Source organism: Chaetodon auriga, chromosome 12 (assembly GCF_051107435.1).
Source record: "Chaetodon auriga isolate fChaAug3 chromosome 12, fChaAug3.hap1, whole genome shotgun sequence".
Taxonomy (NCBI): domain Eukaryota; kingdom Metazoa; phylum Chordata; class Actinopteri; order Chaetodontiformes; family Chaetodontidae; genus Chaetodon; species Chaetodon auriga.
In genome coordinates, this window is record NC_135085.1 from 10,897,309 (window position 1) to 10,910,772 (window position 13,464).

The window sequence follows — 13,464 nt, forward strand, 5'->3', positions numbered from 1 at the left end:
CTATAGAAAAAGCACTCAAAGACATATACACCACTTCTCTCTTTCAGGTGGGTTTCATTGACTACATTGTTCATCCTCTGTGGGAGACATGGGCGGACCTTGTCCACCCAGATGCTCAGGAGATCCTGGACACACTGGAGGATAACAGAGAGTGGTACCAGAGCATGATCCCCCACAGTCCCTCACCCAACCCAGAGAGCCTGGAGGAGGGAGCCCTTGCTGGTGAAGCCTCAGCGATGGGTGGAAGTGGTTGCTCCACTTCGGCTGACAAGTTCCAGTTCGAGCTGACCTTGGAAGAAGAAGGAGAATCTGACACTGAGAGTCCACCTGAGGAAGAGGAGGGCTACAGTGGTGGCAGGGGGCCTGAACTCACCAGAACTGATTCTGGCAGCGGATTTGATGCAGTGTCCGCTACGACTCACCTGCTCACCAAAAAGCTCACTACTGATTCAGGCAGGACGTTTTCTGTAGACTCTGAGAAAGACATGGCAGAAGACAGAGAAACAGACCAGGAGGGTGTCTCTGGGGTGCCACGCTTCAGACTCGGCACATAGCACCAATCAAAAGTTGTATTTCTTTTGGCCTTTTTTCTTTTATTTTTCTTGATTTCGGTGCCTCATCCTCTGTCACTCCCCTTCTCCCACTCCAACCAAAAACCACCTCTGGTTTCCACAGACAAGGTGACAGCAAGCCTCGGGGGTGGGGAGTACGGGAGTGCGATGGGTGTGGGGGGTGTTGAGAAAGTCTGCAGTTTAACACAGCAGTCACTTGCACTGAAGAGGGACATATAGACTGAGTCTAAAAACCAAGAAACCAAGTTTCTGACCGGTTCTTTGTGTTCTGTGTCTTTCACACAGACATACTGTGGATAAAGTTCTACAGAGACAATGAGAAGTTTAAAAAACTTCTCTTTTACCAGCCAACCCAAGGTCTACTACAACAAACGACAGAACTGTCTTCCTCTTTTGGAGTACTTGTGAGGAAAGTGAGGAAGTGATGAACGGCCGTGAAAACACAACAAAGTCTTGAAAGACATTTTGCCAAACTTGCAGATTACATGGACAATGCTGTTTTGCCTGCCTTTTTAATTTTTCATTTGTTTATTCAGTTTTATTTAGTTCCATACACAGTGAAATACAGTGAATGACGATACAGTAGAGTAAAACTTCAAAGCAGTGTAAGCAAAGTCATGGCAGAAAGGAGCTGTGCATGACTTTATGCAGGAAGCTTTAAATGTAGCAGACATTTTGAGTGACTCTATCATTATTATTGTATACGTAGCGCTCCTTTCAGCTGGTGTTACATAGCCCATTTCATTGTGTTCAGTAGGCAGAAAGAATACAGTATGATTACGATGAATTGGCTGGCAGTACATATTATTTTGAGATTTTCAGTCGTTTCAGGCTTTCAGTTTCCATTTTTATAACCTTAAACTATGATATTATGACAGTGACACAACTGAGCCAGGGTCAGTGAAGTGTTATACAGTCAGGAATTAACATCCAAAGCTATGTGGGCTGTGCACATGGTGCCTCCTAGTGTTGACAAGTGGAACTGACATTCTGAAATTGGAGGCAAATGATTTGCAAGGTTTTGCATCAGCCTAGATGCATTCAAAACGTATTTAACTGTAGGACTACAAAATATCAGTTATGTTTCAGTTTTGTTGCTCTTTTGATTTTTTTTTTTTTTTTTTTTTTTTTGCATCCTTTATATTTGGCACCCATTTTATCAGTTTGCCTTCAAGTTTAGCACTTTACAGTTTTGTTCATAGCTAGCCCTCATTGTGGTTTTTAAGGGCTTGAGCCAAAACATGAACACATTGGAGGCTGTTGAATGCAAAACAGTTTGTCATTCACTGTTAACCAACCAGCACAGACATCATGCAAAAACTTACCCTCACAGTACAGCGACAAATGCATTAAACGATCCATTCAAATCCATTATCGTTACTACATCGTGTATCAAACACTGCATCCACCTACTGAAATACTGTTTTTGGTAACATCCACTGGCATAAATTACTAGACTGGTAAGGACAAACGTATTAGACAGGTTGCAAAGAATGATGTTAGCACCACTGGAACTGTAAAAAATCCAGGAGGTTACCAGGAGACAGTTTCCTGTGCCAGAATTATTTTCATCTTTTTTCTCTCATTGATCAATATTTCGCTCTTCACAGGGACATAGTCAATGACAAAACAAGTGCCAAGCAAGCATGACACAACCCGTACTGTAATTTCCATTTTGCCACTGGCTACTTTCCATCAGTGACTGATAAAGTTGGTTGACTGTAGCACCCTGTGTGCCAATCTGACCCCAGTGTCTCTGTTTTTTCTAACTCCTGTTCAAACAGTAACTGAAACTGATATTGTCTTAAAACAGTGATGTGGTTTTTGTGTGTGTGAGTGAATGACTGGGTTGACTTTTTTGATGTATTTGCTAAGAAAAAAACCAAAGCACTTTGTATGGTACTTTTACAGTTCTGCACTTCCAGTACAGTTGAACATGTAGAATTAGACTGTTTTGCTGTTTTTCTGTTGGCAAATGGCCTGGTGGTGGAGTTGGCCTGCATGGGCTGGACCACAACAGCTCTTAAAGGTTGGATGTTGGAGGGACAGGTTTTGTTTTGTTTTTTCGTCTTCTTTTTATAATTGACTGTCCAAAAAATGTGTTCTGTTGAACTGCATGACATTGACTGCAGTATTCGAAGAATATGAAGAGTATACTTACAAAACTTAGCCTGTGGAGAAACTTTATTTTATTACCATGGAGTAAATCATGTGTTAACGTGTGAACGAGCTGAAAGTTTTTTTGACGCCTTATTTTCACTCTTGGGATTTTTTTTTTTTTCTGCTCATAGATGTGTTCACTGACATGCTGGAGTAAAACATGTGCAATCCTTTCTGTAGCCATAAACAGCACCAAACAGACCAACACTCAAGGATGCCTTCAACACTAAGGACTATTTAACAACAGCTTAGCACAAGATGCAAACATTCAGTCTGTCTCTCTGCGTGTCACTAATTGTTTGATTTTGTACATTTTCCTCACAGTGCTTCATGTACAGTTTATTTATTATTTCTATATTATCTGTCAGAAACGATGAAACACTAGACTTTATTTTAGTCTGAGGTTTAGTACTTATGTGTAGATTGATGTGTGAGAAAGTCAAACAGGACAGATTTCAACTGTTACTCAGCTTTTTTCCTTCTCTTTCATTTCTTTATGTCTGCAAACAATATTATTCATAAGCAAAAATACTCACTTTCATGTTTTTCTTGGTATAAAAATAGTTGAGTGACAGATTTCCATCTGGGTTTTCTCAAACATCTCTCCTGTCTTCCTCCATTTCCACTGATCTGGTCAGATCATGTATTCATGAAGGATCTTACAGTGTATGCTGATCTGACACTTAGATAATAGTCATACAGCCTCAAGCCATCTTAAAACAGTATTCCTGTCCTTAGAGATTTTACGAATATGGGTCATGAACTAAGACTCTACAGCTTTGACAATCCAAACTCTGCTGTTTAACTGCGGGTGTGTTTGCCCTCTCTCCATCTAGAACTGTATGCCTTGCCAATAAAGGAAAAGCTCTTCACTCTTTGATGTCTTGTCATCTGCTTTCCTGCAGAAACTAAATAATAAATCATGGATAGAAAATAATAAACAAGAACAATTCTGTTATCCAAGCATACTTAGCATCCAAAAACAAAAATGCACCTATTTATGACTGATATGAAGTACATATTGATCATGGTTATTACATACAGTGTTGATCTCTGAACAAGCCCCAGCCTGCTGATGGCTCAGTCACACTATGCAGCCAAACATTCTGCAATATCTCATAACTTTATTTTTAAAAAACAAATACTGATCAGTCAGGCTCATATGAATGTATGTTTGGTGTGTATAAGATAAGCAAAATACTTGCTTGTGGTTTGAGTCTTTCAGTCGTGTAAACATGTTATGGCTTAAATGAAGAGTCAGAATATGATTATAACTTATGTTATACTTTCAATAAGTGCGGAATAAGATGGTTACATTTTTAATAATGTTAAGGCTACATTTACTCAAATACTGTACTTAAGTACAACTTTGAGATACGTGCGCTTGAATATTTCCATTTAATAGTACTTTATACTTGTCCTCCACTATAATTCAGAGGGAAATTTGTTAGTTTTTACTCTACTACATTTATCTGACAGCTGTACTGATTAGGTATTTTGCATTAAGATTAAGATTGTACATACAAAACACACAATTAACTTAATAAGTGAAAGAAATTGAGAAATGAATTGATGAATGAAATTAAATGAAATAAATTAAATATGATACACTGTTATTCACTTTTTATCCTTACTCATAATACTGAATTAAAACCTCAAAGTAATTCATATAATATGGGTGTGGCTCTCTGTTGTGAATGAGCGGAGCCTTTTCTCTGATTGGTCAATCATTCTGCCAATCATCCTTACCCTCCGTTTGTACCCGCCTGGGCCGGGGCTGTCAGTCAAGAGGTGCACGAGCTTCTGCAGGTGCAAAGCTGGAGACGGGGCTAGGCGCTGCTGTGAAGCCGAGGATAAAACACACATTTCATGGTAAACCCTGCGCTTACTTGTCATTACGGGGCCGAGTTCAGTCTAACAGCTGCAGCAGCTAGCGTGTGGATTATCTGTCGCTTGTCATATCCTGGATTTAGACTGAGAATTCAGACGTAAATAAGGAAGAGTAACCTTCATTTGACATAGCTGGGATGCCTAGCTAGCTCCTGCTGCCACTTTTAAATACTGGTAACGGTCTGTTGTGTTAGCAATAAAGGCAGCGATGGTAGCTTAATTGCATTTATTTTCAGTGGCTAAAAACTGCATTTTACTCCGTATTGCTTTCATCTCTTTAACAATCGTTTGATCCTTATTTGAGCTGGTAAATAATGTATAACTGGACTGTATTTTCAAGGGTTTTTTCTCCTACTACCGTGAACCAGTCCAATCCAGGCAGCTACATAATTCACTAGCAAGCTAACACCAGATAAGCTCCGCAATGGATAGGGAATGTGTTTTAGGCCGTTTAAAATGGGAGCATGTTGTGTTCAGATAGAGTATGAGGGAATTACGGACGTTTACAGCTTGTCACTTTTTCTCTAAATTACCACAAGGCAAATTCTGGCCAACCATATGGTCATTCATAATTAGCTGGCTAGCGTAACGCTCCATGGAGGTTCCCTGCCCTCCTGGATGGAAAAGGATAGTCAGTTTAGCTGATGCTTAGCCTGCTAAGCCCTGGTACTTCCGTCCTCTTATCTTGCGTGGGGCGGTGGTGTGCATTCCTTCTCCGACAGGTACTATTGATATGACGTGGAGATATTCAAGACTGTGTTGGTTATATTGACACAGCCCGCTGGCGAAACAGCTGCATCATTGTATTAGCCGATAACCCCATGAGACTTGTTTGGGAACCATATGGAGTGTAACCTGACCTCACACAGCAGACGACACTGACATGATTGAACCCCATCACGTGTTAAATCATATGCAAAAAGTTGTTTTATACAGGCATATGAATTTAGGTGGTTTTTACTCTAGTCTATTTGAAGGATAATTATGATCTGTATCTTTCTCATGGTACCCTACACAGATGTGCCTCATATTGGTGTGTCTGTGCTCCTCTGTTTCACTGATGCCACATATGAGCTTGTAACATTCAGTACAGTAAACTTGAAATTTGACTCTTGACGGCTGTCTTCTAACTTCCTGTCTGAAAAAAGATGTGGAAATGCTCGCATTTGTTGCAGGAGTGAAACTTTATACTGTGCTTTCCTCAGGCTTCTTGTAGACCTTTTAACCTTTAACATAATGCTGGAATTGTGGCAGTATTTTGATGACTTGTGGACTTTTTGTCATTGTATCTACATATGTTCAAGATCTCTGTGCATAAGCAATGTTGACATTAGTGTGTAACATAGGCAGAGGTTACCTGAATCTGCTGTGTCAGTCTAAAAGTAACCTCAGAGGATGTCTCTAGCTGATATCAGAGATTTCCTCGTATTTACCTTGATGTCAGTGGTTTCCTGTCTCAAAGGCTTTTGTGCTTCTTGAATCTATCAACCTTTTAAGATAATTCAGTATGAATACAGAATTATGCAAACTATTGACAAAGGGTGTGTCAATCTGTCACATGTCCTAAACCAGGACAGTGATATTTTGTGCAATGGTAAAGAGGCAGTTTGTACATTGTACATTTTCCTTGTTCATTTTTACCATTTATCATGTTTGATTCATATATAATCTCAATCCTTGCATAGATGGCGTCTGCAAATGCCACATATGGACAGAAGGAGTCCTCGGACCAGAACTTTGATTACATGTTTAAAATCCTCATCATTGGCAACAGCAGCGTAGGAAAGACATCCTTCCTTTTCCGCTATGCAGATGACTCTTTCACGCCAGCCTTTGTCAGCACGGTGGGCATCGACTTCAAGGTTAAGACCATCTACAGGAACGACAAGAGGATAAAGCTGCAGATATGGGTGAGGAAGTGAACACATATGTACATAGCAAACTTACTAAGGTCGTCAGCTACAGATCCTCTAATGACTCTCAGAGCTGGCTGAAAAAAAATTTCAGCCTGCTCTGAGAGACTAATCTGAAAAGTTGTTGTTGGGGAGCCAGTGAATCACGCTTACCCTCAGGATTGCTTTTCACTGTACTCTGAACTCCTGAAGATTTGTGAAAAGCAATTAAAAGCTCATGTGGCTTTGGTTATTGCTGCTTCTTTTTTTTTTTTCTTTTTTTTTTAATCAGTGTTCTGCATTCAGCACCGCTGTCTTTAAGGGTGCTATCAAGAGTAGACACCAGTGAAGAAGTAAGGGTGTATGAGATTGAGCGGTCTATGGCTGAACACCTATTTTCCATTACATAACTACTACAGATGTTGCAATCAGTGTTTTCTATGTATCTGCTGATACAGAGTCCAATCTGATGTTCTTATTTCCCCTCATAATACAGCGATGTAGTGCACACTCAGCATAGAATAAGCTGACAGTACGACAAGAGAAGCAGTTGTGTCTGACAGCTGTCTGCACTGCTGCTTTCTTTTAGTTTTTTTTTTTTCTTTAGTGACAGAACTGTTGTGTGGCACAGGATTCAGACAGTCTCTTTTCATCTCCACGAACAAGCATCCACTCCAGTATCCCATAGTCCAAGGTTACTTCTTCAGAGTTCTTGCAAAACCCAAAGCTATTCAGTTCATGGTGATGGCAAACCACCAAAAAGCAGCAAATTCTGACACTGGAGAAGCTGCAACCAGATCATTTTTGACATTTTCACTTGAAAAGTAAAATCAATTAATCAAGAAATTGTTTCAGCTCTACAGTACTTATACTGTAATTCAACAAGCCTGCAAAAAAAAACAGATTTGATTAATCAGAAATAAGGCATGTCCATACTATCTGCCGATTGTCCTAATATGAATGCCTGTTTTACATGCTGCCCCATCACATCTGTGACTGAAGAGCTCTCTATTATCATCATCGTGTATCTCTAATGATTACCAGCTGTTCAACTGGCCTCTCCAGTCCCCAGAATCACATCATCTGCTATGTAATGGGAATATCCTTGAAGTGTACTTAACATAAACCATAAAGCATGACCCTGGGACCAATTGCTTATCACGTGCAACACCAGAGGAATACCTAATGCTCATGAGTTTGGCTGAATGTTAAACCTCAGCAATCATCAGGAGGTACATGCACATGTCATATATTCTTTGCAGGTGCTTGGTGACAGTGATCTGCACAAAAAGACAGAGGCATACCTGCACGCTGCTGCTTGTTCCACAGTGTTTCTTTAATCCTACATGGACATGGCAATGTTTAGACCACAACCAGAGGAGGACCATCCGTTGATGGATGGAAACGTTGTCATGTCCACGAGACAATCAGTGTGCAGGTGCCATTTATTTATTTTACGAGTATGTTCAGTTGAAACAGATGGTGTTCATGTGTATTTGTGTAGGACACCGCTGGCCAAGAGCGCTACAGGACAATCACCACAGCTTACTACAGGGGAGCCATGGGCTTCATCCTCATGTATGACATCACTAACGAGGAGTCTTTCAACGCCGTTCAAGACTGGTGAGGGACACCTGAGTATGCATGTCTGTGTATATGAAGGTGGCGAATAATTTCGATTATTTTGGTCAAAATTGAGATCGCAGTTATTTGACACAGTTAATCATTGACTTTTGGAACATATATTGAATATTGAACTTGAAAAAAAAACTTCTTTTAATAGGGCATTTCCTTTAACTTTGAATATAATTAAACTGAAAAGCAAGTAAAAAATTAATGTCCTACAGTTATATTAAATATGGTGTGTTATGTGTGTTATATATTGTGTGTATTATAGTGTTTTTATTTTGTATATGAAATGTGAAAAAGAACTGCTGAAATTCCACTCTCATGTTTTTTGGTACCATAACAGCACAGATAGACTTGCATCTAATCCAACTGGTGGCTGTTTTGACCAGTTTTTCACAAATGACGGCTCACAGTGAGCTGAAGTAAATGTGTCTTGGCCTTGCTGAGAGTGAATTTGGGCATTTAAGGAGGAGCTAAAGCACGCTGCTGTAAAGTCAACGGTTGTGCTGGATTTATAACACAAGGCAAAACAAGAATATTGTTGCGAAACTCAATGCAGCGTCATACTTGTGTTGCTCGATTATCTTGTTTTCATAATCACTGGAAGCCAAAACGGTAATTGAAATTTCGATCAATTGCTCAGCCCCACACACGAGAGTCCAGAGAATCAGACGGGTTTCAAACAACTCCTCGGGTCCAGTTATTTAACTGTTCACCAGTGCAGTGACAGATGAAAGCACTAATAATGTGTGTTTAAATCGACCTTTTGCTTTGTCAAGCTGTGTGTTTCCACAAGAACTGGGAGTGATGTCGGTCCAGCATGAGTCAGAATAGATGTTAACGTCACAAAGCTTAGGTTTAAATTTCAACATCCATCTTTGTTTTCATATCCAAATTAGTAATTTAGATAATTATGTAAAACTCGTTTGAAACCTGTCTGGTCACTTGTGTTATGTGACCTTGTTTACTCTTTTGAAGCTGTTCCTAATGGCTCTGCCGTTTTCCCATGTCTGAAAATGAAGTTGGTGATTTAAACCAATAGGAATAATGTTTGTAAAGAAGACAATTTTTTCTCTTCACATTGGCAAAATTCATATGAAGCCTATACTAGAAGTCTTCACAGGTCTGCCCAAACCCAAGGACCAGAGACCCGACTTGTGCAGGTTCAGATCCACATTTTATATGGTCAGTCAGGTCCAGGCTGGGTTCCATTCTATTATTATGGGTCCCGGGTATGTTTAACATTATGTGTAATACCTGAGTGGATCTGGGAACACCTGGCCATGATCAGACAGTGTTGATAGTACATTTCCAGGTCTTTTTTGGGTTCAAGCATGAATTTTTGGACCCACAGTGACCTCTAGCCATCAGTTCTGTTGAAGTATTCTGCCATATTTCTCTGCTTTAGCCTCTGGCTAAATGCTGAAGCTATGTCGACTAACGGGCTAGAACCAGTTAGTCAACGCAGCTGAACACCCTGTGCTGTATTTGTTAACAGGTCGACCCAGATCAAGACATACTCATGGGACAATGCCCAGGTCCTCTTGGTGGGGAACAAGTGTGATATGGAGGATGAACGAGTGGTGGCTTCAGAGAGAGGCCGGCAGCTGTCAGAACAGCTGGGTAAGTCAGCTGGTCAGAGTGGAAGCTGCATGCCATATGTCTGTTTGTTTGCCCCTATTGGTGTTTATCTCCTCATGGGAGCATTAGTGAAATTAAATACAGTCATGAACCATAAAGTTCTGTCAAAGAGGGTGTGATAATATGTAAATTATGCATCTAAACATCAGTAAATTTCATCCTGTCTTGGCTGTGTTTGGGCAGCATACTGAAGGTCATTGTGAGTAGACTTTTCCGCTTGCCACATTTCATAATTTCATCATGTTTGAGACATATAAAGTAAGTAACTGTAAATCAAAGGCAGCTGTGCTACTGAGCCATGCTAACACGAGTCTGAACTAGCATCATGGGTTAGGTCTGATCATCAGCACTTCAGTCGTCATATGGCAGCTTGCTGAGGCACAAAGTGCCTGGTAGCTGCTTTTCTAGACAAGCTAGGTGTTATTTTCTGCTGTTCCTGTTGAAACATGTAACATCAAAAACATGTTTGGGGAGGGATCATTTGTAATTTGACTGTAATTAGACTTAACTCCAACCCACCGATGAAAGAGGTTTAAGTATGATCTGAAATTATAGATTTAGTTGTTTTCAAAACTGTGTGAATATATTTCATTCAGACATACTTGCTTAAATCTGATATGGAGGGAGAAATGGATGAGGTGCCGAAACCTTGATGTGTCCTGACATGATGACATAAGTGGATTAGCTGGATAAGCTTCGCAGTGGAACAATAAGTCTAATCATGGCCTCTCTCTGTCTCTGTCACCTATCCTGCCAGGTTTTGAGTACTTTGAAACGAGTGCTAAAGACAACATTAACGTGAAGCAGACCTTCGAGCGGCTGGTGGACATCATATGTGAGAGGATGACTGAGAGTATAGACAGCAACGATCCGACTGTCACCGGAGCCAAGCAGGGGCCACAGCTCAACGAGCAGCCGCAGAGGTCCCATCAGGATTGCGCTTGTTAAACATGACAACACACACTCTGTCTGCCGTCCTAAAATCCACACACCTTTTTAAGTTTGTCTCTCACTTTCTTTCTCTCATGCACATACACACGAACACATGCAGTATTACAAACACTGCCATACAGAGACACACAACCTGGCTGCTTAGATTCTCCACCTCTCTCACCACATGAAGAGCTCCATCCACATGAGCCGGCTCTCCCCAAAGATTTGGTGTTTTATGACTATCATCTTCAAAGTTTTGTTCATTTCAGAAATGCAGATGTTATGTAATAGTGCTCAGTCAGACGGTGAAGAACATTTAACAGAGGAACAATCTTAAGTTGTCTTTATCTTTCTTATTTTTACATGTATACACATGCACACACACACACAGGTACACTATACTGTATCTCAGCAGAATTATAAAAGGCCAGTCAAGGCGGCTGTGACTCCATCATTCCTGATTGACACGTCTGCAATTGGGTTTATTCTAAAAGGCTGTGAAGGAGGAACAGTGGAGGGATCCTCCAGCCATAGCTCCCGCTCAGCTCTAACGCCTTGAACCTAAATCGATACAAGTCATTTGTTTAGTCGCGTTGAAAATATCCGTTTGTTGCTGTGAATAGAGTTACTGTTTGTTTGGGGGTTTTTTACGTTTTTGAGATGGTTAGGTGTGGCTTTGACCATGTGAATTCAGTCCTTTCCAGTGTTGTGATCGAGTTTCCACAGATAGTTATGTTCTAAGTTTGTTATCCAAGCAGTCATTTGAAAGTTGGCTTTTCTTGTAATTTTAGGAATGAAGAATAGCAAAAAAAAGTCATGCATATCAGTTATCATTTATTTTTGGCCCTCCCAGGTTTTTTCTTTTTTTTAATTTCTCATAGTAAAATTGCATGGCGATGTCAGCCATTCGGTTGGTGCAGTGGACGGAGCTGCATGGCCTCTGGAGGTTGCTCGAATTTAGATTCTTGGCCTTTTTTGTTGTTGTTGTTTTTTGTTACTATTTTTTAAGACATACAGCAGAATAAAAGGATAAGGGATGTCTTTGACCACATGGAGAAGAGTGTAAAAATGTTTAAAAGTCTAAAGATGTGCATTTTAAAATGCATATATAATATATATACATATAATTAACATAGTATACCATAATAATGATTTGGGATATTGGATTCCTGCCTGTGCTTTAGTGAGAGGTGCATGTTGTTGATGTTTTTAACAGATTCTGGTTGACTGGGTGGTTATTTGTATGAGCCGTTGTCTGGATTGAAAACCCATCTGTCCGACAGTTTCAGTACTTGGAGGTACCAAATGGGGCTAAAGGCTGCACATGTGGCCCCTTCTCATTGTATTAGCTTTCATTCACCGCATACATTGTGCAACATGCACTCACTGGAAAGGCATGTTATTCAGTGTGAGCACGGGCATATCACAGATCTCCATCAACTTCAAGATAGTCTCTTATGTCATGGTAGACGCTAGTTTCATCTTTGGGTGGAACATGATGTTTTTAAGCATGTTACATGTCAAATTATGAGTTGTATTTCTCTCTCTGATGCTAAAGTTAGGCATTTGTCTGTTCCTGTATACAGTACAAAACCTGTATGTCATGCATTCGCAGATGAGCTGAGGCATGCGAAAATATTTCAACACCTAAGTTATTTCAAAATATAACTTATTTATTTTGTATTACTTCTACCTTTATTTATTTTTGACATAATGTTCTTCCTAGATTACGCATTGCAATGTGCACTCCATGTTTTTAAAGAGATGTTCAATAGTATTCAATTCCTTTAAACGGTCCCAGCTTTCAAATGAAAATGTATTTGTGTTTACAGTGACTATAAAGCTTAAAATGCTTCCTCAAGAGGAAAGTTAAACATTCCAGTGTGAGAATCTCTGATCATGTCGATGCAGCTTTGCTGGGAAGCTTGTCTGTCTTTTGATATCAGTTATGTACCTTTTAAGACTCGTAAAAGCAGACTGTTCTCACAGAGCAATAGCACTCCTTTCTCTCCACACCCAAATATCAGCAACACACAGCCCTGCTGATGGTTTGTGATACTTGTGCTGTACGTGGTTGTGTGAATGTACAGTTTGTACAAAGGCAGTCTTAATAATCGTTTTCCAAAGAGGTCTCAACAATACATTTAGAGCCGAAAGCAGCGCGTTTTCCTGTTAACATTTGTTAGATAAACTTGTCCGGTAGTGTTTTCCTGCTCTGTGCAGAAGCCTCAAAAGGGAAAACGTTTGGGAAGTAAACTGAATACTCTGAACACTTCATTAAAATAGTGATTCTTATGACATTGGTTCACTTTTGACTTGTTTGTTGATTTTTGTTACTGTATTTTTTCGTGTTTTGCTACAGCTGTAAACGTTGCCAGTGACTTAGGAACACGTTATCGATCCTGTTCAACTCTCCTCCTCCTCCTCCTCTTCCTCCCTCCCTGTCATAAATAACCCTTGTAAATAGAAATTTTCTGACTGTCGGATATTAGTTGCGTGAATTGTGCTGTAATTCTGTAATGTCAGATTTGCTAAAATGAGGAATCAATAAACAAAATCGTAAAGCTGCAGCTTGGTTTTTCTCAGCTGTTGTTCCCACAGGTCAGCGATATACAAGAAGTGCACATGTGATGTTTGAGAAATGGTTGAAGCTTTATTGTGCCCAGCAGAGGGCATAATACTGCATTAATGTCCTGTTTTCTACCCTCAGAGTTGTTTGACCATCTATGGCTTGGTTCAGCTTCACT

The 13,464-nt window shown here is 40.1% G+C and overlaps 2 protein-coding genes across 7 annotated transcripts in view; both read left to right on the forward strand.

Moving 5' to 3' along the window:
- Positions 1-3,607, forward strand: part of pde4ca (phosphodiesterase 4C, cAMP-specific a) — a 52,246-nt gene extending 48,639 nt beyond the window's left edge. For all 6 annotated transcript variants that reach the window (XM_076744596.1, XM_076744597.1, XM_076744600.1 and 3 more), the window contains one exon: positions 48-3,607. In XM_076744596.1, the coding sequence (XP_076600711.1) occupies positions 48-554 (507 nt within the window). In that variant the 3' untranslated portion in view covers positions 555-3,607. The remainder of the gene's footprint in view (positions 1-47) is intronic.
- Positions 3,608-4,486: 879 nt separating this feature from the next.
- rab3aa (RAB3A, member RAS oncogene family, a) lies at positions 4,487-13,287 on the forward strand. The gene is made up of 5 exons (XM_076744884.1): positions 4,487-4,604; positions 6,308-6,532; positions 8,019-8,137; positions 9,642-9,766; positions 10,542-13,287. The coding sequence occupies exons 1-5, from the start codon at positions 4,602-4,604 to the stop codon at positions 10,730-10,732; spliced, it is 663 nt and encodes a 220-aa protein (XP_076600999.1). The 5' UTR covers positions 4,487-4,601; the 3' UTR covers positions 10,733-13,287.
- The last annotated feature ends 177 nt before the right edge of the window (positions 13,288-13,464 follow it).

Bases quoted from the DNA above. Each gene is read 5' to 3' on its own strand.
- rab3aa (XM_076744884.1), top strand. The intron at 8,138-9,641 runs GTGAGGGACACC...ATTTGTTAACAG, and splicing joins TTCAACGCCGTTCAAGACTG to GTCGACCCAGATCAAGACAT. The intron at 9,767-10,541 runs GTAAGTCAGCTG...CTATCCTGCCAG, and splicing joins GCAGCTGTCAGAACAGCTGG to GTTTTGAGTACTTTGAAACG.